Here is a 23,250-nt window from a genome sequence, read left to right as displayed (position 1 = left end):
CAGGGGCTTTGGGCCGAAAAGTGGCCGCTGCGGTACAGCTGCGACCGACCAAGTGTTTGTGAGTTGAAGTAGCACTCATTTTGACTTTCATGTTGCCATGCTTATGGGTCTTTACACCCCGTCATCGTCCCCATTTCGAGGGGTGGGTAAGCAAAGCAAGCGGGCGTGAACGAACCATTTTCGTCGTGAAACGTCACATTCCGGAACGTATTTGAACGGTGTTAAAATGCGACCGGAACGTGTGAAACAAAAACGCCAACCACCGTATTTTGGCTGACTGTCCAAAACGCCGAAAGCAGATCGTTCTGAAAGGTCGAAAAATGGAGGCGGTCGAAACTGAAAATCACGGATCGTATGGGCTTTTTGTTTGCAGCTTTCCGCACGAAGCATTTTCAGAGCAGACTGATAAAAAAGGACATTTGCAGGGCAATCGAGATGATAACTGGCGGTTAATATTGCTACATTTCGATGCATTTTTCGATTGCCGAGGCAAAATGCTTGGCATTGTTAGCGCAACCTAGTGAAGGTGTTGGAATACGTTTGTTCAGAATTTGAGGTATGTGGAAGACATAAACCATTAGATAGAAGATATGGCCCGACAAGCACGTTGGTCTTATACGTTTATATACATTTTCAGCATCATTGCGGTCACATTTGTAAGTTTATGAAAGTGAAGTGAAACTGTTTCACAAATGAGTGCTTAACATTAACGGACGAGTAACTATATTTACATATAAAACTGTAATAATTAAGCAATGAATGAATTTGAAAAATCTTAAAATTGCGAACAAAATTTAAATTTAATGAAAAAAGGATGTAATGAAAAGAAATGAAAGAGAGGTGCTTTAAGAATTAATATGTTTTAGCTTAGTCGTAACGGCTTGTAGTATCCACCCCAAAACGGAAGACCAAATGGCTTCTGATGTTCTGCAATTTATCCAAAATGTATTACTAGACGAATCTCTGTTCTCTTTTGTGCCATGATACAATTCTAGTTAAGCACAGATGTCAGTTGCAGCTGTTAAATCTTGCATGAACTAGTAAATAGTGGTGTGATCTTTCCAATAAGTATAAAATGATTTCGTATTCCTCGGAGTAGCCGAAGATAGCACATTTCATCTGTTTAACGCCTAGGCTGAGAGGCATGCGGACACGCTGCTTCCGATCGTCAAGATCGAACAGCGATGGAAACAATTTTCACGGAAGCAATAAACGCATGTTTATGAAGCGGCTCGGCCTACCGCTGACAGCAGTCAACACTCATCAAATGCCGCAGATAGCGAGAAAGATAAATACTGTCGGAAAAGTCGTAGGGAGATATTAGGAAGAGAAAAGAGTGCTGGAAACCTCTCTTCCCAATGGCAGGTTGGAAGCGATCGAACGCTTTTACGATGCACCGCGGCGCAACGCCCAGCTTCGCTCGATGGAATGGGAACATCTTGAGCCAGACGTGGAGCAGAAAAACGATGGCGGTGATGACTACGACGACAAAGCCGGATCACTTCGACCCCGAAATGGCCGGTTAATGCACGCATGAACACGTGTTTTTCATAAGGATATTAAGCCATAAAAAGCCGATTCCGACGAGCGCTGTTTTAGTCTTTGAGCGAGCGTTTCTATGTATTCTTCCCTTCTTATGCTTTTTGCGCTCACTATCCTTGTGCATCTCAATAACATTGCGGGAAGTCAAGCAATGAGCAAAAATTGAAACCTTCTTTTTCTTATACACAGACTTAGCAATGCCACGCAATGTGGCGGCAACGGGATCTGGAGTTTTGGTACGTGCGCCTCAGTAGTTTGTATTTGTGTTTGCCGCTGGTGTAGGTGTGACCCCTAAAGTGGAGTTTGCTTTGCTTTCGATTTCGGGGTCTAGCTGCACCATTTTTTTAGAGCTAACTCTTCCTTCTTAGAAAAGAGTTAAAAGAACAAAGAATACACATATGGTTGGGACTGCTGTGCCAAGCAAACATTTGACTTCTGATCTTTGTACGCGCTTCACATGCAGTAGCACCACAGCCAAAGGATTGCATCGAAGCGTTCAAACAAAATGTTGCACAATTATTTGAATGAACGTTTTGGTAGCATTATGTAGGTAAATAAAAGTTTCCCTTATACCGTGAGCTGTAGACAACCTGTGATACAACCTGTTAGCCTCTTATAGGTGTGCAATTTAATTTGCATGTGTAATTTGCATGCACATGATCTAAAAACATTAACGGCATTAATCATTTGTCACTGGTAAGCTTTGGATTTGCCAACGATCATTGATCGTGTGACTCATGGTCGTCATCACACGGGAACCACTGTAGCGAGTTGGTACTTTCCCTTTGAAGAGCTGCAATCTCAGTTAGATTTGTTGCGCAGTGTCCAGTTTGCGATAAGCTTAATGTGTCACCGTAATGTGTAAAATGCAAAAATGGGATGATTAAAAACAATCATTTGGATTTTTACTATTGTAAAAACATGTTTGCATTCGCATTATAAATCATAAATATAATGTATCTTCTTCTTTGTCTCAATAACGTGCGCGCTGACTAATACTAGGCTACAGAGTGTGTACCGAGGAACGGTTCAGAACGGTATCGACTCTTTTTTGGACTTGAAGAAGCTAGCGCGTATATCAGTAAATGAAGGGATCGCCACAAAATGTCATTGAAATGACTGTGATGTATGATTTAATGATATGATGATTTATGACTTGATTTATGATGATTTAAAAAACTATTGATTTCAAAAACTCCTTCATTCATTTCAATATGTTTGTAAATATAAGTAAGAACGATACAAACGAAAAGCAAATATGAAAGGAGCAATATATTGTACGCTGTGAGCCCCCTTTTGTTGTGCAAATCATATGGCGGATGTCTTGAAGCGAAAATGCAACAAAGTGTGTATAATTTTATTTCCTTTCCCGTGCCCATACGTTACATCTTTCCCAGTGTCCTCACGTGTGGGCCAGCTGTTCACACTCTCGATCTCTTTCTGTCTGTCTGTCATTAGGGTTCCGCTACTTCATCCAAACCCTGCTCGGATGGTCTGCTAAGCGCCCCCGTAGCCTTTGCCTTTGCCGGGACATGTGTGTGAGGAAATTGGCTAGAGGAAATGACCGCTGGAAAGCGGCAACAGTAAAAAGCTGACGCATTTGCATCCGTTTCCTCCGATGATTTGTTCGGCAAAAGCGCAATATGCAGCAACGGGTGGACCGGTCAGAACGGTTGTGAATATTAGCACCCAATGTCTGTCTGTAATTTTACTTCCGAAACGTGGCAATACTGCAGATGAATCTGTTTAGCCTACCCTGCTTCCTTGAACGTTTGGTCAACACATGTGACCATGCGTGGTGAGAGTTTATGAGCTTCCTTAGCTGTGTGCCGTTAGTAAATGGGTTGTATGTAAACTGACGGCAGGAGTTCCATACGTAGGACATGGATGGAGGGAGTATGTTGAGAATTTGTTTCTTGTAAATAAAAGCATGCAGACCAGTTTGTGTGTTCGATTTCAATACACCTAAGCAGAGAAACATACGTAGAACATTACGCACATGCATTGTAAAGTTATTGCAGAAGTCCTTCGGTACACATTGGTGGCAATTTTGTCAATATGTTACCGGTCATCTCATAGTGCCAACAATTGGCGCAAATGTGTCGATTGCTGTCACAGTTTTGTTTAGTCATGATAAGTGGGAGATATTTATGGTTTCAGTTATTTTCTACATAAACACACCTACATCTCACCTTCATATTCTCGTTAAATGGTTTCCAATCGCAAAATATCTTATTGCTATTTTCTTTCCAAAATTACGGATGTAAACTTTTAAAATTTTCCAAAGCTTTTCTTATGCTAAAGCGTAACATCGCTATCAACGTGTACAAACAATGATGACCATGTTTCGGCACACTCGCCAGGAAAGATATTTGTTTACCGTCCATCGAGATAGCGTGAGTCGTAAATAAATAGATAGGGGGTCAAATTTTGTGCCAATGTTGGACAGTTGTCTCCGGAAGGTGTTAACAAATCCGCCAGCCGGAGAACGGAAAAGTTCCAGTTTTTGAATATCCACGCAGTTTGGAAATGTTTATCTGTTTGTTTAGTTGGAACATTCACATTGCTGAGCGGGCTAGACTATTTTTGGACTACATTTTGGTGGGCACACGCGGCAAATGCAGCTTGTATCGTGTAACAATCCTGATAACAAGGGTGACGTTAGGATAGCAAAAATAATGACAGCAAGAATACAAACTGTTTGTTGGTCAACAGCACGTTGCTATAAATAGTTCATATTCCAGCCTTATTTTTATCGTTATGATATTTTTAGATCGCAGGTGTTAATTGTACAAACGAACAATGCAAATCATTGAGAAGGTTCGCTTATTGTAACATATGCGTGTGAATGGAAATGTCCGAGATGTCGTGGTTTTCAATTAATGTGCTCAATGCGGGAAATATTCCATTCAAGCATTCGCAAAATTAGGTTGCACATGGTGGCGTATGCTAAAATACTGTCGTCTGCAAGATGCGCATGGTGATCCGAATTCCGTCTGTGCATGCACTAAGGCGAGGTAGCTGGGAAGGAAGCGAACAGCATAAAAATTATGTTCTCTCACACCCCTTGCGCTGCTACATGCGGCTGGCGCTCTGCACCTGAGTAGATGCACCGGCCCTCCGAGACAAGGGGAGAGTTTGACGAACCGGCATAGGAGCAGTAACAAACAAAGTAACAAGTGCAGACGAGCGTAGAGTGCGAAAGAGCGAGCTAAGGAGGTACGCATGCACCCGGCAAGTACAGCTGAACTCTCCAATGTGAGAGAGAAGTTTACGGCTCTGTGGAGAGAATCGAATGCTCTTGTGAGCAACGTTGGCATGGAATTTCTCTCTTACAGGGTTAGTAGGTGTATCATTCGAACTATCTGTGTTGTATTTTTAGTTTTTTGTTTCTTATTTGTTAATGGTTTATATAACAGAATTGTTATTGTATTTAGTAATGGAATAATAATAAAACATTTGACTGATGATTAATATTTAATAAAATAGTTAATTAATGGGGAACATTAAAATACATTGACTGCAGTAATATACTCTAAAAATGGATTACACTTTATCAAAATTTTGTATATTTGTCATAATATCGTGCTATTTTGCAATATCAAAAAAGTGTTTTAATAATAAAAAAAAAATTATAATAGGTTTAATATAATAAAAAAAACTTCCAAATGTTTTTTTAACAATTGTTTTTAATAATTGAACAAACACCTTTTTTAAAATAAATGAGATATCTGCATTTACTTACATAGAGGCATACGGTACCGTAATTTGAACTATCCTGGCGAACCCTGCATCTAGAAATAACCCGCAGCATCTCAACGCCGCTTCGTGGCCGTTCACAATGTTGTTGATGTTGCAGTTCAATTTATGCTTTCGTGTCGGCCGGTAGCAAACGTAGGTGCGTCCGTGGTCGTACAAGATCGAAAAACAGAGCGTACGTGCAGTAATGTTTGTTAGGATTGTTTCGTTTGTGCTACAGTAGTGAACCATTCTGATCGTGTGTTGGCCGTCAAGTATACAGGCAATAGCTCAACTCTCAAACCAACATATTATAAAAATTGTTCCGCTGAAACACGCTGGAAGGAGTGTGCTTAAAAGTTTGGCCTTTTATCTGTGTTTAAAAAGGTGATCGTTATTGGATCGAGAGAAAAAACGAAGGAGTTGTAGGAGTGATTGATTTACATGCAGAGTGTGTGCCAAATAGTCATTTGAACGAAATTTAAGAATAGTTAACGGATTAATAACCGGACTAACCGGGTGAAAGGATATCCACGGATAACAAAAAGAAGAAGTAAAAAACAACCTTAGATGCCTTTTTATGGGCAAAAGCAAAAGCTAACCAATTGAACGTGTGAATCATCATCATTGTCGACAGAATGTTGATGGGTTTGTTATTTGACGTTCGTGAGTGAGAGTGTATTTGTAAGCAAAATACGTTATACTGGGTGCGTTTGATACGTCCGGAAGAAATTGGGAGTAAAGAATCAGTTCCACAGGGTTTGAAACCTGTTCTCTGTGTGTGAATGCGTGATGCAAGAAAAATAAACCGCAAACCTTCGAAAGTAGAGGGAGAAGAGATAAAAATAAAGCAGGTGATAAGCAAACAACGACAGATAGCTGGCAAAGGAAAAATCTATCGACGTCAACGCAACCAACATCGACGCTATCGCCCTGCCCAAGTGCTGTGACATAAGGGAAGTGTACAGGGAAAAACGCACCGCAAAAAGTGTTTGGAAGATAGTGACGAAAACTGCAAAACAAAAAACCAGCAGCAAGAAAAGTGCATCGGTGCAACATTGTAGTGCGTGAACATAATCGGAGTAATAACAAAAACGAACAGTCCCACGCCCGCTGCCATCCTGCTTTACAGTTCAAATGTGGTCCGAGGCAATGAGCACATTGGCCAAAATGTATCCAAAGCTTAGTGCAGTTGAGCTGTCAGCGATCCTCATGAAAGGTAGGTTAAACGATTACTAGTTTTTGAACAACTCTATGACTTTTTATACATAAAACAAAGCATTAAATCATGTGGCCGAGTGAGAAATTTAAAAACAAAGAACACAGCTTCAACTAGTTTTTTGTGAGAGTCGGTGAGAAAGGGTGCGTTTATTTATCTTTGGTTGAATTGAGCGGAAGCAATTAAACGCCTGTTCACGACAGCTGCCACAAGCTTCGCTCATCTCATCCGTCGTTTTCCGCAGCATCGATATCGCGACTGCGACTCATCAGCGAGGGTGTTTGGATGAGGGACATAAGTGAGCGATGGACACTCCATTCACACACCCCGCCCCGAATGGCTGGTAATTGCCACCCCGAAGGCGGTAACGATGGTGGTGACGCCGTTCAGCTACTGTCCGGAGAGAACTGAACTGTACGGTGTAATTATGTCATTTATTAGTGGCGCCTTTTGCGCTCGGATTTTAATTGGAGAACCGCATTCGCTCGCGACTCCAGTGAAATTATACGGCGAAGGAGCACGAGGAAAAGGGAGGAGCCCAAGAAAGGGTACATTGGAATGCACAGGAAAGCGCGTCTGGCCGCGTGTGTACGCCACCTCGCACACTCGCTCATAAATCACTCAATCCGCGCAAATCGCTTGCAGCTGGACGGCCGATTGCTTCGTCCGACAATTGACGAAGGCGACGAAAGGAAGCCACCGGTCCGTGGGTGCTTATGGGTGCAAGATGAAAACCGGTACGTGCCTCTGTGATGGAGCAGAAATCTGTTCATCAAGATGACATGCGAGCGTGTGACATTTGATGATCATGCGCCAGCACGATCGTGGACGTGTTGGTTGCATTTAATTAGATCCAGCGAACTACACGCGCTTAGGTACGGGTGGGCATCTTCGAAACTGAAGGTGTTAGCCGCAATCTTCTTCAAACCAAAACCAACCCGAACCAAACTGGATGCGCACATCAAAGAGTAATTAGTTTTGCAGTGACGTCGGGAGTGTCTTTTATCAGAAGGAAATGTATGGTAATTGTGGTTGAAGCCTAGGAAAGCTGAATAGATCTCATGTAATTAGGTATGTTCGTATCGTCCACTCTTTGAGAAAGAAGTTGTACCTATTCTCGAGATTGTATATATGCATGTATATATATATACAGACCGGATGTGTGCGATTGCACTGCGAGCGCAATTAATTTGATTTCGTTTGTAGCTTCCAAGAACGGATCCCATCAAGCGCACACACATGCTAAATGTTGGGATTGATATTTTGCACATTTTGCTTAAATCTGAGTGAATCCGAAAGAAGAATCCCGCCCGCCATACCGGTGATGGGTGCTGTGGATCCGCCTCGTTCTAAAAGAAGAGAATCGACGATCTTGGCAACTTGGGTAATGGGTTAGGGATATATTCTTGGAAGGTGCAGCAGCCTTCGCCATACGACTAGAAACGCCATTCTTATGAATGGGTGGCACACATCAGACATGGTGGACGTGTATCATCCGGTGGATGTTTGAGGGTATAATTATAGACTCATAGGTGGGGAGGGAGGTGTCCCGAAATGCTGTGCTGTGCTGGGGTCGAAAAATGGGGACTACTCTCCAGGGCGAAGGTTTTCGCTGCAGACCCGATGCCTTCGCCGCTGATCTTATGATCTAGACCGCGATCACAGATGTGAGATGTGCGAGGAGTGCGAAAAATGAATCTGCTAATAAGAAGGACTCTGTTTGTGTTTTTGTGACTTTTGATACACAAAACGTTGCAGTTAGGAGTTATAAATGAAATTATGGGTTATGTTTTTTCGTTGTGTTTTTGTGCTTCCTTGGAACCGGAAAGATGGGAATGGCGCATCGGAGATGAATGATATGGCCCGGTGGGACGGTCATTTTTTTGTTGTTGCTGCAAAGGTTATGTTACAGAAAGCATCCCAGCTAGAAACCGTACTTTCTCACGCCCCAAAGCTATCAAGTTAAACGGATTTTTAAGGCTCCAATGATTCGTAAATATAAAAAAGCGACTTCACTGAGCTGTGCATAAAGAAAAGTCAATTCAATAGATTGTTTCCACAAAATCTATCGCCTCTATTGACATGCAGTTACTAAAAAGGCTAAAAATAATCTCAAGGTGTTCGGTTTCCATGAAATTATGGTCTGGAATGGTAAATCGCACAATGACCGGCCTGTGTGTGCAGCAGATCCCATCATAGGCCGGGTGTTTCATACCACCGTGCCGTCGATGTAATCATCCCAGACGTAAAAACCCTCCCCTTGTCATACTACCCGTTCATCCCGTTAGTGGCGTTCTAGGCACACGTGCTTCATCCGCTCGATTCGTCCAGATGTTCAAACAACGACGCTTCGCTTATCATTTGTTTGCACATTTCCCTGAGCACTGAGCTGAGTTCACTGGTGCTCTCCCCCCAGAGCGACCCTTGGGCGCGGTCGGACGTTCTGGACAACGATTCGCACACGATAATCCGTCCAGTTGCGTGGAAGGCGTACGACAGGCGGAGTATCGTCCGTTACCACCGTCACCATCTGGACGTGAGATGGATGAGTCGTGCCAATTCTGCAGACAATGCGAACATATTGTCCGCTTCATCGTCGTATTCGAAGCAATCTTTTCTGTAAGCAAACCGAAGCGGTTAAAATATGGATCTGATGCTACTAAATATGATGAGTGACGTCACGTTAGATATTGTAGTGGTTTGAAGAGTCGTTGGGGGATTAAAAGTCATCGACGTTAGAATTTAAGGCTGATACATAATTCCACACTCACAAGCTGGTTTGTTTTATGTTTTTATAGTTAATGTTTACAGCTATTTAGGTATACAAACTTTCGAGCATGCATGACTAAATTTAAAATGTTATGTGTGCCATAATGCGGCCCAATACGTTTAATTCTCAGTTGACCTATACCGCAGTTCGATGTTAGATGATCAATCACAAATCACAAAAGTTGGTCCAAAAGATTGTGATATGATTTAAGTTGGTATGTTTGGTTCTTAGGGAACTACTACAGATAAAAAAAATCCGGTCATGTTTTATTCTGAAAACCCTATCCAGGCCGAGTCCTTGTCTTGCGAAAAAACCAACCTAAACCATTCGGATGGGTACAATCAATCGTCATCTACAATTTGTCATTATGTCATCAGTAGACTATCCCATTCTAACAAACAGCAATCTGGTCACGAGGGATTTATTTTCCCGTGCTTACTATGAAGATGTCGCCACTAGCCGGGAGAACTTGTCACTGGTTGCTTTGTTTACAAACTTCTCATCGCCGTTCCTGGTGCCGTTGAGCAGTAAGCAACTCGGGATGGAATTAAATCACATGCTTGATAGCATGGTCCGTGTACTGAAGGTACTGAAGAGCGGACCATCGTGATCGATCGCCTTCAGGAACGCCATCTGTCACGATGGGACAAGTTCACGAAACTTCGTAGGTGTAAGTGCGGATTCTCTAGTCGGCTGGTCTAGTTTTGACAACGTCGGAATGTCCACGCGGGTTGTTTGAATTTTCCGGTGAAAATATTTCTCCCTTCTCGGGGCTTTCCATTTCCTCCCGTTCTTCATTTAGACGGTGGTGTCTTAGATAGCGCTGGGAGTGGAGAGATTTTATTACCACGTTTGTTCGAGCAAGCGGCATGTTTTTGAACGTCGAAGTCACTTGAGTGGGTGTGAATGGCCCCTAGAAAGGGGACAATCTATCTTTCGTGGAAATGTTTTGATAGTCCTACCAGTATGAATGGTATTCCTCCAACACGAGCGCATTCACCTACCCTACTGCTCTACCGACCGTCGTAAGATGGATGATAAATATGTTCATCTAGTTCATCTTGTCTTTTGCTACGGAAGCAATGAACAGCGTAAGATGTGTTTGTGTTTTTTTCTTCCATTTTTACCATTCGATTCGTGCACATGTGCATTTTATGGTTAGACTGTCGCCAGGCGCCGACATACACATCGCTGGCGGGCAGGAACAGTCTCTCCGTCGGCGGGACAGATGCGTGAAGCGTTATTAACAAAACCGCGTAAACCGTAGCGCGATGCGCAGGTGGTATATTTCTACATACGCGGAGATAATTTATGGTACGCCGTAGGGGTGATGCACGACACAGACGTTCCGGTTGTCTGTTACCAGCGCGGTGGGGTTAATTAGCCTGCCCTGCATGAAAGGGATTGGGTTGGATTACTGCCGATTTGCTCTAGCGCATGGTGGAATCGAAGTAGCAAAACTGTCGCCCGTAAGGAGAAGCCGTTCCTTGGGCAAACGGTGCACTGATTACCTTCGAGGCTAATAAAAACTTTATGGCTCCATTAGGGATCATGGTTCGGTTTTTGTGCAATTCTGGCTCAAAAGGGGGTTGCACGAAAACGGAGCACGTTTTTACGATCAACCTTAAATCTCTTCCGAAGCGAGATGATTATTTTATTTCTCAGTAAATGTTACAATTCCCTCAACTCTGTGTATATGGCACATTAGCGAAATGTAATGTGGCAAATACTTTGTTCCACATCATTTGTCGGTATTAAATTAAACAGAACTGGTGTTATTGTGGCCATGTGCGCTGTTAGTGTCAAGAGCGCTGATGGTGCTAGGAGTAAAAATCGAATAACGATTCCATACGATAAATATGATTTTTTTGTGGGAAAGGCGAATTCCACCAAGAATATATATTTGAATTACACAATCATTGAGTTTTGTCAAGGGCTAGTCACAGAAGGTAAAGCGCAAAGAACGAAGCTACCCTTAGCGGTGAACTGGATGCGCTCTTTCGTTTATACCTAGCCCTCCAATGTATCAAGTCCTTTTTAAAGCACACTTTTTTTCTTCGTTGGCTCCGCGTCCAATCCAACGGTATACAGAATTGCATCCTTTTACGGTGCCGGTTTTGAGGCGCCAACCATCTTCTCCCCGGCGCGAACTAAAACGAGAAGATGAAAACTAGCGATAGCAGTTTTCGGCGGAATCTTGAACGAATGCGTATAAAGGATGCTTGTTTATATTCCGGGTCCGGGTTTCGACCGTCCCCAGGGGAGATCATCGCAGGACGATGATGATGCGTCGCTAAAACGAAAAAAAAGAATCCACAGAATGCAAAAGGTGACCGAAAAGTAAGCAAAAAAAATATCAGCAGTGTAGTCACTTGGCCATTTTCGGGGCCACGATCCATTCGCGGTTAGTGTTTCTGGTTTTACTGTACCGTTTTCGTGCCCTCCGGTTGCGGTATTGTGTGTTTGTGCAGATATGTGTGTGAGAGAGAGGTTTGGGTGAGTCTTGCTCTTCGGCAAACTACTCCCGGAATGTAATCAATCGCACACATAGATCTCCATTCGACGAATGTGGCTTGGTTTTCGTAAATTAAATTAACCCTGCAATAAGGTAGATAAGGCAAGGGATAGGAATGTTTCGCGGATGCTTACCAATATAAGACAACAGCCAGGGCATCCCGCCGGCTCGGCTATCTCGGCTGTAAAGAAGAGTGTCTAAAAAATGAACACACAAAGCTGCTTAAAGCCATGCCTTTATGGTGCCACATCCTTTGCGGTGTCCTGGGTGTGAGGTCCGTATCGCTATCTTCCGAGAAATAACGGGTCAACACGAGCAGCGTATCGAAATTGTAATCAGGGTTCTGGAAATAGGATTTAGGGAGGATATCTTCGGCATTGGTAACGTTTCCTCATCGCTCGTCGTTTCGCTCCGTGCACAAACGCTGCTTCTGCTGATGCGCAATGCCCAGCGCAATGCGAATCCGCAGCACAGATGGCGCCAGCCCATCGAGACGCAACGTTTCCAATCGAGATCCCGGTTCGCGTACCATCCGCGCTGGGGCGTGCGGAATGGAACGACCAGTCAGTGCAACACAGTTCAATGTAACGAGAATGGTGGTGATGTACCGAAACCCCTCTTCGACCGCCCCGAACTCATTTTCCATTACAAATCGTTTGCGTACACGTTTGCTGCTGGCGGCCGGCCGGCCCTCTGCCTGTTGCCTGTCAGCGGGCAATCTTTTTCCGGCTTGCACTTGCAACGCGACGTCTACTGCAGCAACATATGGCGTCCCGTGCACGTACCGGGTGGATCGATTGGAAACGGGAAACGGGGCGTTAAGTTACAATTTATTTTCCCAGTCGCCACATTCCTTGTTCGCTTCCCGGACTCTTCCAGCCGTGCCGGCCGTGCTCACTCCCAGACGGGTCCCGTTCGATACTATACTGCGTTCCCGCACTTTACATCTTTCTCTGCATCTTCGCATCAAATGCGTTTGCTTGCACTCCAGCGCACAGCGAACGGCACGCAGGAAGCCGATTAAGTAAATATAAATACGCAAACAAATTGGCAGTTTATTTAGCCTACTGGTGCTGGTTCAGGCAGGCTGCATGATGATGCATTGGATGATGACCGGCAGCATAATGCTGCCGCACACAAATGCACAACGATGCGGTGCGTGTTAATGATACAGCGAGAGAGAGAGAGAGAGAGTGTGTGTGTTTTAGCGCCAACAGCCTCGAGAGCACAAGATTAGCCAAATTCAGTAGCCATGCCAACCATGGTTGGTAACCGATCGATGTAGAAGTATCGCTGTATGTTTACATTACTGCCACTGGCATTGTAGAGTGCACGGGGGGCATGGGTTAGCTGGCGGGTTTTGTTTGACATAATGGCGGTGGCTTCCCTGACCGTGCTCGAACTTCTTTAGCAATCTCAGCCAATGTAAAAAAGCTCCACAGCATCGCACCATGAAACAATAAACAATACAACGCACTGATGTTAAACCCTGGCGCCACAGAATACTTTAAAAGCGGATAGGAGAAAAAAGGGAAAACATTCTGGTAAGCAATATGCAAAGATGCCAATAACCCTGGTTCGTGTTTTATTGACAGCTTAATACAGCGAATGCGAATGGGTCGGGTTGTGTTGTGGCCAGCGGATTTGAACCATTAGGGATGCATCGAGTGCAGGGAAGATGTTTAGAATCGATTGAGTAATGAGAAACGCGACGGTAGCGCCATTATAACACTGACTTACAAAACGCATGAAAGGCCCCCGACACACACATGGCATTCTAGGAGCGCAATTTGCATTGTAAAACAAATACGATGCAAGGGTATTGTGGCTGGTGTGATCGTTTGGCGGCAGGTTACCCTACTCCATTTGTTTAATCCTTCCGTCTCCCGACACACAAACGCCACACACATGCACCGGCACGGTCACAACAACTGAGCCGTACCGATTCAGGCACTCCAATTTCCAATTCCGTTATTGCACATTGCACACCGGTGCACACCGGGGAAAAAAACGATACGATTTGCACCAAAAACGGTGACAGCGGTGGCCGGGGTGCAAAGGGAGGTGTGCGGAATAAATTACTGTCAATTTATTAACATGATGCAATTTTCACCCGTAATTGCTGGAGACTTGAGGCGGAGGCCGGGAACGAGGTCGCGACGACGTGACCTACTGCGTTTGGATGCAGATCGATCGGGGCCGTGGTTGAATGGGAAGGATGAGCCCGGCGTAACGTGTGCGTTATGTTGCACGTTACGCGATAGTGTTGATCGATGTTGTGGCGCTTCCGGGGGTACTGGCCCCCGAAGGAAGGGGGTTTTGTCGTCCTCCGGCGACTGCACCTATTGCATAACGTGACACGTGCCCGATCTCGACCAGGGCCCTCCTGGTGTGCAAAACAGTAGTAAAAACATGCAATTGAATATTTATTTGCTGGAACGCAATGACCAAGCTCGCTGTATTGGGAGCGGATTTACGAATGTTGTAAGTCACGCATCAGTGTTTAAATTAGTGAAATCAGTTGGGTTCGCTTGGAAAGCTATGTCACAGTTATGCCATATTGCGCGACGTTTCTTTAACCTTCTCGCATAGAACAAGCCAGATTGCTTTTTTCATGTAGAAGTAGAATGGGGGGCCCACCCAAACCACAACTATTCAGCAAACTGCTATTCACCTTTACCCTTTTGTGGAGATTTTTTCCCCATCTGTCTACTCTTCACTGAATGAACACTGTGTCATACCTAACACTGTATCATACCTAACGACGCGAACTGAGTGGAAGCTAATTAGGAACCGGAAGGACCCAATGAAATAAGCTTGCAAAGCCCAGACACCTTTTTTTCGACGTTCCGCGGTCGATATTTGTCTAGCTGGTTTACTCTCCTTCCAGCACGAGCACGCACACGCAAAAGCACGATTTACCGAAACCCGCTTCGGATGATGCGGACCAGCTTGTCGTTTACTAATTAATAGATAGTGAATGGTGGAAATTCTGAAAACGAGAATGACTTTTACTGGATAGTGCTTTTTTTTTCCTCCCTTTCAATCTCCATCACATCCCGAGGGATCTATCGCACCCGTAATGGGTTGAATGAATGGTGGATGTTGCCAGGGGAAGCGCCACATAAAAATCGCATAAAAACGCGACACAAATTGCTTTTCCCGTTCAATCAACTTTCGCGAAGCGCTTCCCGCGTGACATCGTCTGGTACGTTAATTTTATATTAAAATATACATGCTTCTTTTATGGCGCAGATACCCACACAACGCCAGGGACTACGGGGACTACGATAGAGAGACTGGGACAATTCGGTTTGCGAAACGAAAGCAAGAAAAAGTGAAAATATTTTCTGCTCAGTTTTCGCAACCGAGTGCTGATTTGTGATTTGGTGTGGCAAAAATTTTGAGTTCCATTTCGTTCCCTCGCTCCCTCCTTCGATCCTGGTCGGTTCCCTCTTTGCCGGGCAAATCTTTGCGTGGTGTCTGTTGTTTGCAGCACACAATAAGAAGAACGGAACGGCAGAACGTCGAGCGAACGAGGTTCAACCCCAACCGACGCGAAAGTGTTGATCATTATCTCGACGACAACGGCGACGTTTGGACGAGGACTGAAGCTGCATGCAAAATAAGTGCAGTCGCAGTCGGTTTCTCTGCACTGATTTTGGTGCGATGCGACGCGGACAGGGTCGGTTGGATGTACTGCGACCGTGCGGGAAAGCCATTGTAGCACGACGACACCAACATTCGGCGATTATTTATGAACTCCGAAATCCGACCCGATACACCGAGGCACCGTGGCCGGACGAGAGACCGAGAGAGGTGAGGAAATGGAAGTGGACAGGATTCTGGATGATGGTTATTGGGGGGTGCAGCTGGGTGTACTGCGGAATGTTTGGCTAAAGTGGGCGACTAGCAGCATTACAGCCAAGTTTTCAAGTTCAGACGCGCTCCAGACGCTCCCGAAACATCGCCAAAGTTTCCCATTTTTGCTGATGCCTGTTTTGTGATAGTGTTTCACGTTCTTCCTTCTAGTTTCGTTTGCGGCACGTTTGCGCTGCGCTGGTGGTTCCTGCGTGCGTCTCCGGTCCTTTTAAGGATGGGCATAACGTGTGCTGCATCCTGCACCACCTATCACGGCCGTCCTGGCAACGCCAGCTCAGCGCCAGATGGTTCGATTGTCTTTTGGGGAGGCAACTTAAGGGTAGGAGTAATCCAGCACGCTTTAGTTGCGGCTGTGGGTTGTTGGCTGCCGGCTTTTTGGAGGAAGAGAATGCGAAAAAAGCGAGACAATCCTGGCACAATCTGGCGCCGGTCGCTTAGCGCGATATAGAACAATAACTTTTGCCGCAAAATGATGCTCCGTGGGAGGAAAAGGCGATGCGGCTGGAGCGTTGGAGAGCTGCACTGGCAGACTGGCATCCCTCAGCGAGGACGTTGGCTTCCATGAAGATAGGTAGGCGAAAAGGCAACGATCGGCTGTTGGGAATGTGTTGGAGAGTCGCTGCACATTAGGTTCAATGTGAATTTTGCAAAATTTCCAACACTGATGTGGATGACATTGTCCATCCAGGCATCGCGAGCAATGGGCTACCGTTGGCCGTATGTTGTATTAGTGTAAAAATGCAAACAACGGTAAATTGAAAGTAAAATTAACTCAAGCAAAATGACTTTCTTTTAAGAACCAGAATTGCATAATCAATGTAAAAACCTACTAAAAGTAATTGAAATATAGCTGGTGGCTTGCGTAGTTTGCGCAAACGATTGCTAGCAATCGCTCACATATCAGACAGTTTCCTATTTCCACCTCGGGTCACCGCGTAGAAATAGCCAGGTGAACCCACTCGGGGTGTTTATATAATAATTAACATTTACAAGTTAATTTACAACACACACTACCGCCAAGACCCATTGCTGCACATGGCGCACAAGTGTCAAAGGGTAGTCGGCAAGAAAATGCAATTTATTCGCGCACCTCGCAAAAGGGATTTACTCCCTTAAGTGTGTCTACCTGCGTGATGATGTGTCTTCCCCCGCCTTGCATTGTGGGTTATTGTGTGCGAACGAGGAGGCTTGCTAGCGTATTCGCAGCTGTATGTCAGCCAGCTGTTAATAGCGATGGCCACACACAACAACTCCGTAAACACACACAAACTCGCACACCGATGCAACATGACAGCGGCACTGTTTGTTCCTTAAGCTTGCAGTAATTTATATGCACTCGTGTAAACGTCGTCCACCCAAACGCGCAGATTGCAATTTGGATCGTGATACGTTTGCCGCGTTCCAATGCGCCCGGACAGTGGACCGGAGAGTGGAGATGGGGTGCATAGGTGGTGTACGGGGTGGGAGGGAGTGCTTGCCGTGTCTGGCGTTTGCAACGCGTACCTCGCTCAGGGTCTTATTAATAACTTCATCGTCGTGCAGTTGTGCTCTGGGGTGTTGGCGCTGACCAGGCCGGCCGGCAGCGTGACTATCAGATGTGTGGTTGCTGATGAAAATTAATTACTTACACATAATTCAATCGAAGCGCCCCCTTTGACACCCCTACAGGAAGGAAGTGGCCTTTGCGGGAAGTCGTCAACGTTGTGGGCAAACCGTTGGCCGTTGGGTCGGGCGAAGAATGAATGAACACACACAAACACACACAGCTGGTGATATCTTGATGGGTTCTGAAGATTACGAACGAGAGTTCCTTTCGGCCATCGACGCACGGTTGGCAGTGGTCTGTGTCTGCGTTTGTTCAACGAATTTGTCATCAAACCTTCGGAGAAGCAACCAAAAACACGCTGAACCAACCATATGGAGCGTTGTGGTATGTGTGTGTGTATGTGTGCGTTATGATTGGTTTCGCTTATCTCCGGCCAACGATCTTCACGAGACTGCATTCCATTCGATCGTTTGCGGATGGCCCCGTGGTGCCTCGACGCAGCCATCGCTGTTGTGTTGTGATTGTTGTTGACGGTGGTTTCATTTGCATAAATTTGCGTGACGCCACCCTCTCCGCTCCCAGCTCCGCTCTCACTTCCTAGCGCCCGTGCCAAGGTGATGCAGACGAGGACGATTGTGTGTGCGCGCTGTGCGTGTGTCGCCACCGTGAACGATATCTTCGAGCGTTCAAGCTGTGTCTTTTATGGCGCTTTGGTGCGAATGACAATTTCTAGCTCCATTGACAGCTGTGCCGCTTAAAACAATATTCCTTCTGGGGAGCGTTCGGACAGGGGCCGGACGGGTGGCGTCTGGTGGCCGGCTATAAAGAAAACATAAACAAACATAAATTATACTTAGAAGCTGCTAGCGTTGCCCTCCTTCCGCGGGGGACATGCAAACCTGCACACACAGCTTGACCACAGACGACGACGCGCTGTCGCCGTCGACTTAAAAGACTAATTAGAGATGGAAGCGCCAATGATGGTGCGATGCCGCATTGCTTGCGCATCGGCGCTTAACACACTCGGCAGGGCAGGCGCATTAGATCCGCCTCGGATTCGGGGACCCGATCGCGCTGCCGGAGATGCTTTAATCTTACATTTTTGTTTTAGACGTTGCTTCCACTACCGTGCTTAATCATTTAAATTGGCTACGGGGTTTTTTGAAGTTATAAACTGTTCCTATATTTGTGTGCGAAAATAAAATCAGTGTCATCAGTGCAATTAATTTTAGCACGTTTTCGGTTTGGCTGAAAGTGTGCTGAACGCCAAATGAGCTGAAATGGTAGAAACAAAGGTAGATCATTCCATATTTTACCCATCATTAGCTCCTGGACATAATCTATGAATCTTGAGTGTGTGTTGAATGGGAAAACTTTAAATCTTCCTTTTTAGCTCCATCGATAAGAAAACATGGTTTCATTTTTTTTTGCCCGACTCGATGCATTCCTAATGGTTTAAATCTGCTGGCCACAACACAACCTGACCCATTCGCATTCACTGTATTAAGCTGTCAATAAACATGGCATGAAAACACTTTGAATCTTGTGTCTTTTTGCATCGGATAGAGTTGATCTGATTGTTAAGGTAACTTGAATCGGTAAATGGCGTTCTTCCGGTCTAGCCACGGACGCTATTTTTATCGCACTTAAGCTCACCTGTGCTGGATATAAACACTGTTTGGAAGTTTGTTTGGATTACCATTGTGTTGATGTTCACGCGAGCCAACCTATCAAACGCACCTGTGCAAGATTTTGCTGGATTGAGCGCAATGTTAAATATTTCTTGCATACCATTTCCAACTGTCATGAAGCATTATGAATGTATTGGTTAAAACATAGCATCTAAATAATCCTTTCTCTTTGCTTCTTTTCATTTCCCCCCCAGGAGCTGCCATGTCTGCATCATTGGAGAGAGACTCTGGATTCAACTCGGGCAGTTCGGAACACGAGGACGACCTGAAGTCGCTCGATCAGAGCTCACGCGATGGTTTAATTAGCCCCGAAAACAGCTCCGAAGATTCGGTACCGGAAGCAAAACTGTCAAGCACCGGCGTTGTCGTAACGGCACAGGCCTCCTCATTGGTAAAGAACAAGCGCAAAAGCACGGAACCGTTGCGCGTAGTGGCTGAGACCGAGCTATTAGCACCACTCAAAAAACGGATCCGTTTCGGTGACGAACGGAAGCACGTAGAAGAGCTCCAACGAGAGCAGCATCATCGCTCTCATCATCATCAGTATCCGCAAGATCGGGATGAGCTGGATACAAGCTCACCGGCTCCTTCATGCCGCACCGCAAGCAGCCCATTTCGTCCGTGGGCTCCCTCCGCGATGACACTGGAGGGTGGGTCAATTTCACATCCTGTGCCGTTTGCATCTCCGTTTCCCAATCCGGCCGATCTGCTCGTACGTCATCCGGCTGTCACGACACTACACCGTGCAGTCAGCATCAAGCCGCTCGAGCAGCTGCAACCACTGGCCCTGGTGGCTAAGAAGAGCTCAGCCTCCTCCTCTTCATCAACCTCCTCCTCGAACGTCGCCAAGAATCAATCCTCCCGACCGAGCCCACGTTCTGCCTCTCGTTCGCCGCAGCGCACGCCCGACTGGAAGGAGCTGCAGGAGCAACATGCACACCTTCACCATAGTCACGCATCCTCGGGACCGCTGTTCGTGCAGCCCCGTGCTCCACCGTCCCTCGACGGCACGAACGATTCGACCACGGATCACGAGTCAACGGTTGCTTCCGGCGGACACGGTGGCAAATCCTCGTCCGGCTCGGGTGGAGCCATTTCGCAAACGCGCAACTACAAAAACATGACGCGCGAAAGGCGAATCGAAGCGAATGCGCGAGAGCGAACCCGCGTGCACACGATTTCCGCCGCGTACGAGAAGCTGCGGCGAGCCATCCCAGCCTACTCCAATGCCCAGAAGCTGTCCAAGCTGTCGATCCTGCGCATCGCCTGCTCCTACATACTGACGCTGAGCCGGATGGCTGGGGAGGATTACAGCGAGGACGGTTCCGAACCGTCGATCGCTGAGTGTGTGGAGATGGTGACTAAAACGATTCAAACGGAGGGTAAGATAAGGAAGAAAAAGGACGAATGAGTGAGGTCGGTTCGGCTGTTGGATCGATGGCGAGGTGTGATTTATCTAGTGCAAAGCATTAGATTAGTCGTCGTCCGTTGTTGCTGACTGAAGGAAGGCACCTAATATGCAGCAACGGCATCGGTGTGCGTTAGGATTACTTGTGCGCATTTGCGGTGCAATCGGCGCTCCTCTCGATGTGGGTCAAACTCTCAGGTTGGATAAAGATCGTCAATTTCGCTTTAGCATAGATGGCGCTATTAAGATTTTACGTTCTCCTTCTCAGTGTATTGAACTTAAATGTTAGCTCCCGCCATATTTATTATACAATTTTTCCCCTTTGAAGCCATTGAGAATCATTTTTCTTTGCTGTAAAAAATCATCAACTTGTGTATCGAGGCGTGCGGAAAACTAAATAACGAAGTACAAATGTAGTCTTGGAAACTCAAATACGCTGTTTCGTAAGAAAAGGTGCCACAGTTTTACTTAAACATTACTAATGACAATAAACAAACGCAGGGAAAGGGAAGAAGGTTAGCGCAGGCAGCAGTACAAGGGAACGGTGGTACATGTCTTGCAAAAAGAAAAATTAACAAAAAAGCTATCGAAACCAAACCACGCACATCCTGCAGTATTCGGATGGCGGCCAAACGTACAAGTGCCATAAAATGTAGCAACGCGAAAGTGAGAAAAAGGTTGTTATAATGTTAGGGCACACCAGTGTTCCTTGGAGGGAGCAGTTGTAGAGAAGCTGCAAAGCATAGAAAGGAAAGGCTTACAAACACCAGCCGCCCCCGGAACCCCGTTCCTAGGAGTGCTGACCCCATCGTTGACGCGGGGTTTAAGTCGGCAGACTGAACGTACAAGCACAGTGCAGTGTCATATTTTATGTTAGCTTAGCGCCGTGACCGAAAATAAAGTAGTCCAGAAACGCCCCGTTTAGCGTCTCAGTCATTATTATCAGCGTTAGCGGTTGAAGGTGCAGCACCTCGGTCTCGTTGCTCCATTTAAGAAGGGGCCGGGGGAGAAAGTTTTGGTTGCGAAAAGTCTCACCCAAAACATTGGTGGTTTTGTGTTTGCCATTTGGCATTTCCTCTACTCATAAGCACAGTCATATTAAGTCGTACGTGGGTCTTCTACTGTGAAAGATGATCTGCTGTGAGTCAGTCATGGGTGGTGTTGTGTGAGCCAAGGGCTCGGCCAGCAGGTTTGCGCTTAGTTGGAGGAGAGCAACAAAAATAAAACAAGAAAAATGGAAAGCAAGGCAAGACTACCTGATTTGTACATGTATATAGGAATATATTTGCGTACGTTTTAGAAACACACAAGCATCGGTTCAAAAGGTATCAACATGGTTACTAAGCGACACTCGTTAGATAAGAATACGTATAAGCATATTGTTTTGTAATACTTACAAGTAAGTAGTACCTTAGACAGTTAAGGTTAAACTATATACAAATATTGTGATCGGAGGTGAGGTGAAATCGAAATGATGATCTAAGAAACAACTACAAGTTTGTGAAACACTGGAAAAGAAAAAGAAGAAAAGTGTCAAAAAAACGAATAAAATATTTTTGTACGAAAAAAAAAAAGTCCAGATTTTGTGTTTGCTATTGACGAGGGTGGCGAGCAGTGTAATGATGACAGAGAATTGATTCAAAGTCTGAGACCCATCAATCAGCACAAAGTGTCTACTCATCTCACGTACCGTTTGTAAGTTGTTCAAAATTGATAATTGCAGATGCTCAAGAAGATTCCCAATTGTGAAGTCTTATCATTCAATTCCAAGAAACGGGTCAACGAAGCTGACAGTCGAGAGCTGTGAGGTGCGACAAATGCGTTATTGATGGTATGACTGTTGCTCGCCGAAAGTATTGCTAGATCTGGCATATTCGTAATTTGTTTTTGTTATTCGGCCCCATCAGAAATTGCAGACATTTCACCGCCGTGAAAGCATGGCTTGAGTGGTTCAGGGTGTGCCGATCAATATTTAAAACTTTTACGCGCATAGGTGCATTATCGGGGAAGGCTCGACGAGCCAAACGAAAGACATTGGTAAACATTGCAAACAACAAATGTTCACATTCGCAGCGCCGTGCGGCATGGGGAGCGGGAGTGCGATAAGCCGGGCTGGCGTGCCGGCGTTGTCTATGCCGTCCCGTATCAGTGGGCACCCTTATCAAGTGTGATTTGGAGTGGCTTTGAAAACACCTGTTACGTTTTTCACTCATTGGGTCGATTTCGTCCAATGGCTTGTGGCATTACATTTGTGTTTTTTTTTGGTGAAATGGAGCAACATGGGTGCATTTTTCAAGTAAAACAAAGAAGATATGGTAATATTTTGTCCATTTGGCATTGGATGTTTTTGGGCAAGCTAAACACACCACTAATTTTAACACAGTGTACTGCTGGACAGGTGGAAGTCGAGTGAAATGGAGTGTCGTTCCCACTCCGTCAATTCATCTGGAACCGACACGATGAGCCTTTGATCATCATTGCCTTATCACATCGTCTAGTTTGTGGGAACGGGGACAGTAGCGGGGTTGGCGGCGCATTGTAAGAAAAGCAAAACATCGACAAGCATCGCGAACCAGTTGCTTGAGGGAATGAACGGATATCGCGCACAGGTGTGATAAGTTGCAGCTCGCCAAGTGTCGATTTTGGACAGCTTGAAGAGAAGAAACACTAAACCCTAAGGGGTTCGATAAGCAAAGCGAATGAGCCCCTGGGCAAGCATGTGCTGGAAGTGAAACACTTGTGTGTTATCTCATGTTCGTGTCGTTGTTTCGTGCATTTGGACTGCTTCGCACTGTGCTCGGTGAGTGCGTATGTACGTGAATGTAGCGTACAGATGCACTGGGCTGAGTGCAAGTGCACCAAACAGGTGCATAAGAACCTGCTGGAATATGTTTAAAGAAAAAAAAAAGATTTTTAAAGTACACTAAAATCCTAGTGGA

At 45.5% G+C, this 23,250-nt stretch overlaps 1 protein-coding gene across 1 annotated transcript; it reads left to right on the top strand.

Annotated features, from left to right (window-relative positions):
• Positions 1 to 5,411: 5,411 nt before the first annotated feature.
• Positions 5,412 to 21,849, top strand: LOC120902443. Its single transcript, XM_040311179.1, has 2 exons — positions 5,412 to 6,499; positions 19,098 to 21,849. Exons 1-2 carry the CDS (start codon positions 6,418 to 6,420, stop codon positions 20,312 to 20,314), a joined length of 1,299 nt encoding a protein of 432 aa, XP_040167113.1. The 5' UTR covers positions 5,412 to 6,417; the 3' UTR covers positions 20,315 to 21,849.
• The last annotated feature ends 1,401 nt before the right edge of the window (positions 21,850 to 23,250 follow it).

Source organism: Anopheles arabiensis, chromosome 3 (genome assembly GCF_016920715.1).
Source record: "Anopheles arabiensis isolate DONGOLA chromosome 3, AaraD3, whole genome shotgun sequence".
NCBI lineage: Eukaryota > Metazoa > Arthropoda > Insecta > Diptera > Culicidae > Anopheles > Anopheles arabiensis.
This window is presented reverse-complemented; position numbering and strand designations above follow the sequence as displayed.

Coding starts and splice junctions, on each gene's coding strand:
- LOC120902443 (XM_040311179.1), top strand. CDS start 6,418: ATGTGGTCCGAGGCAATGAGCACATTGGCCAAAATGTATCCAAAGCTT. Junction 6,500..19,097: donor GTCAGCGATCCTCATGAAAG/GTAGGTTAAACG, acceptor TTTCCCCCCCAG/GAGCTGCCATGTCTGCATCA.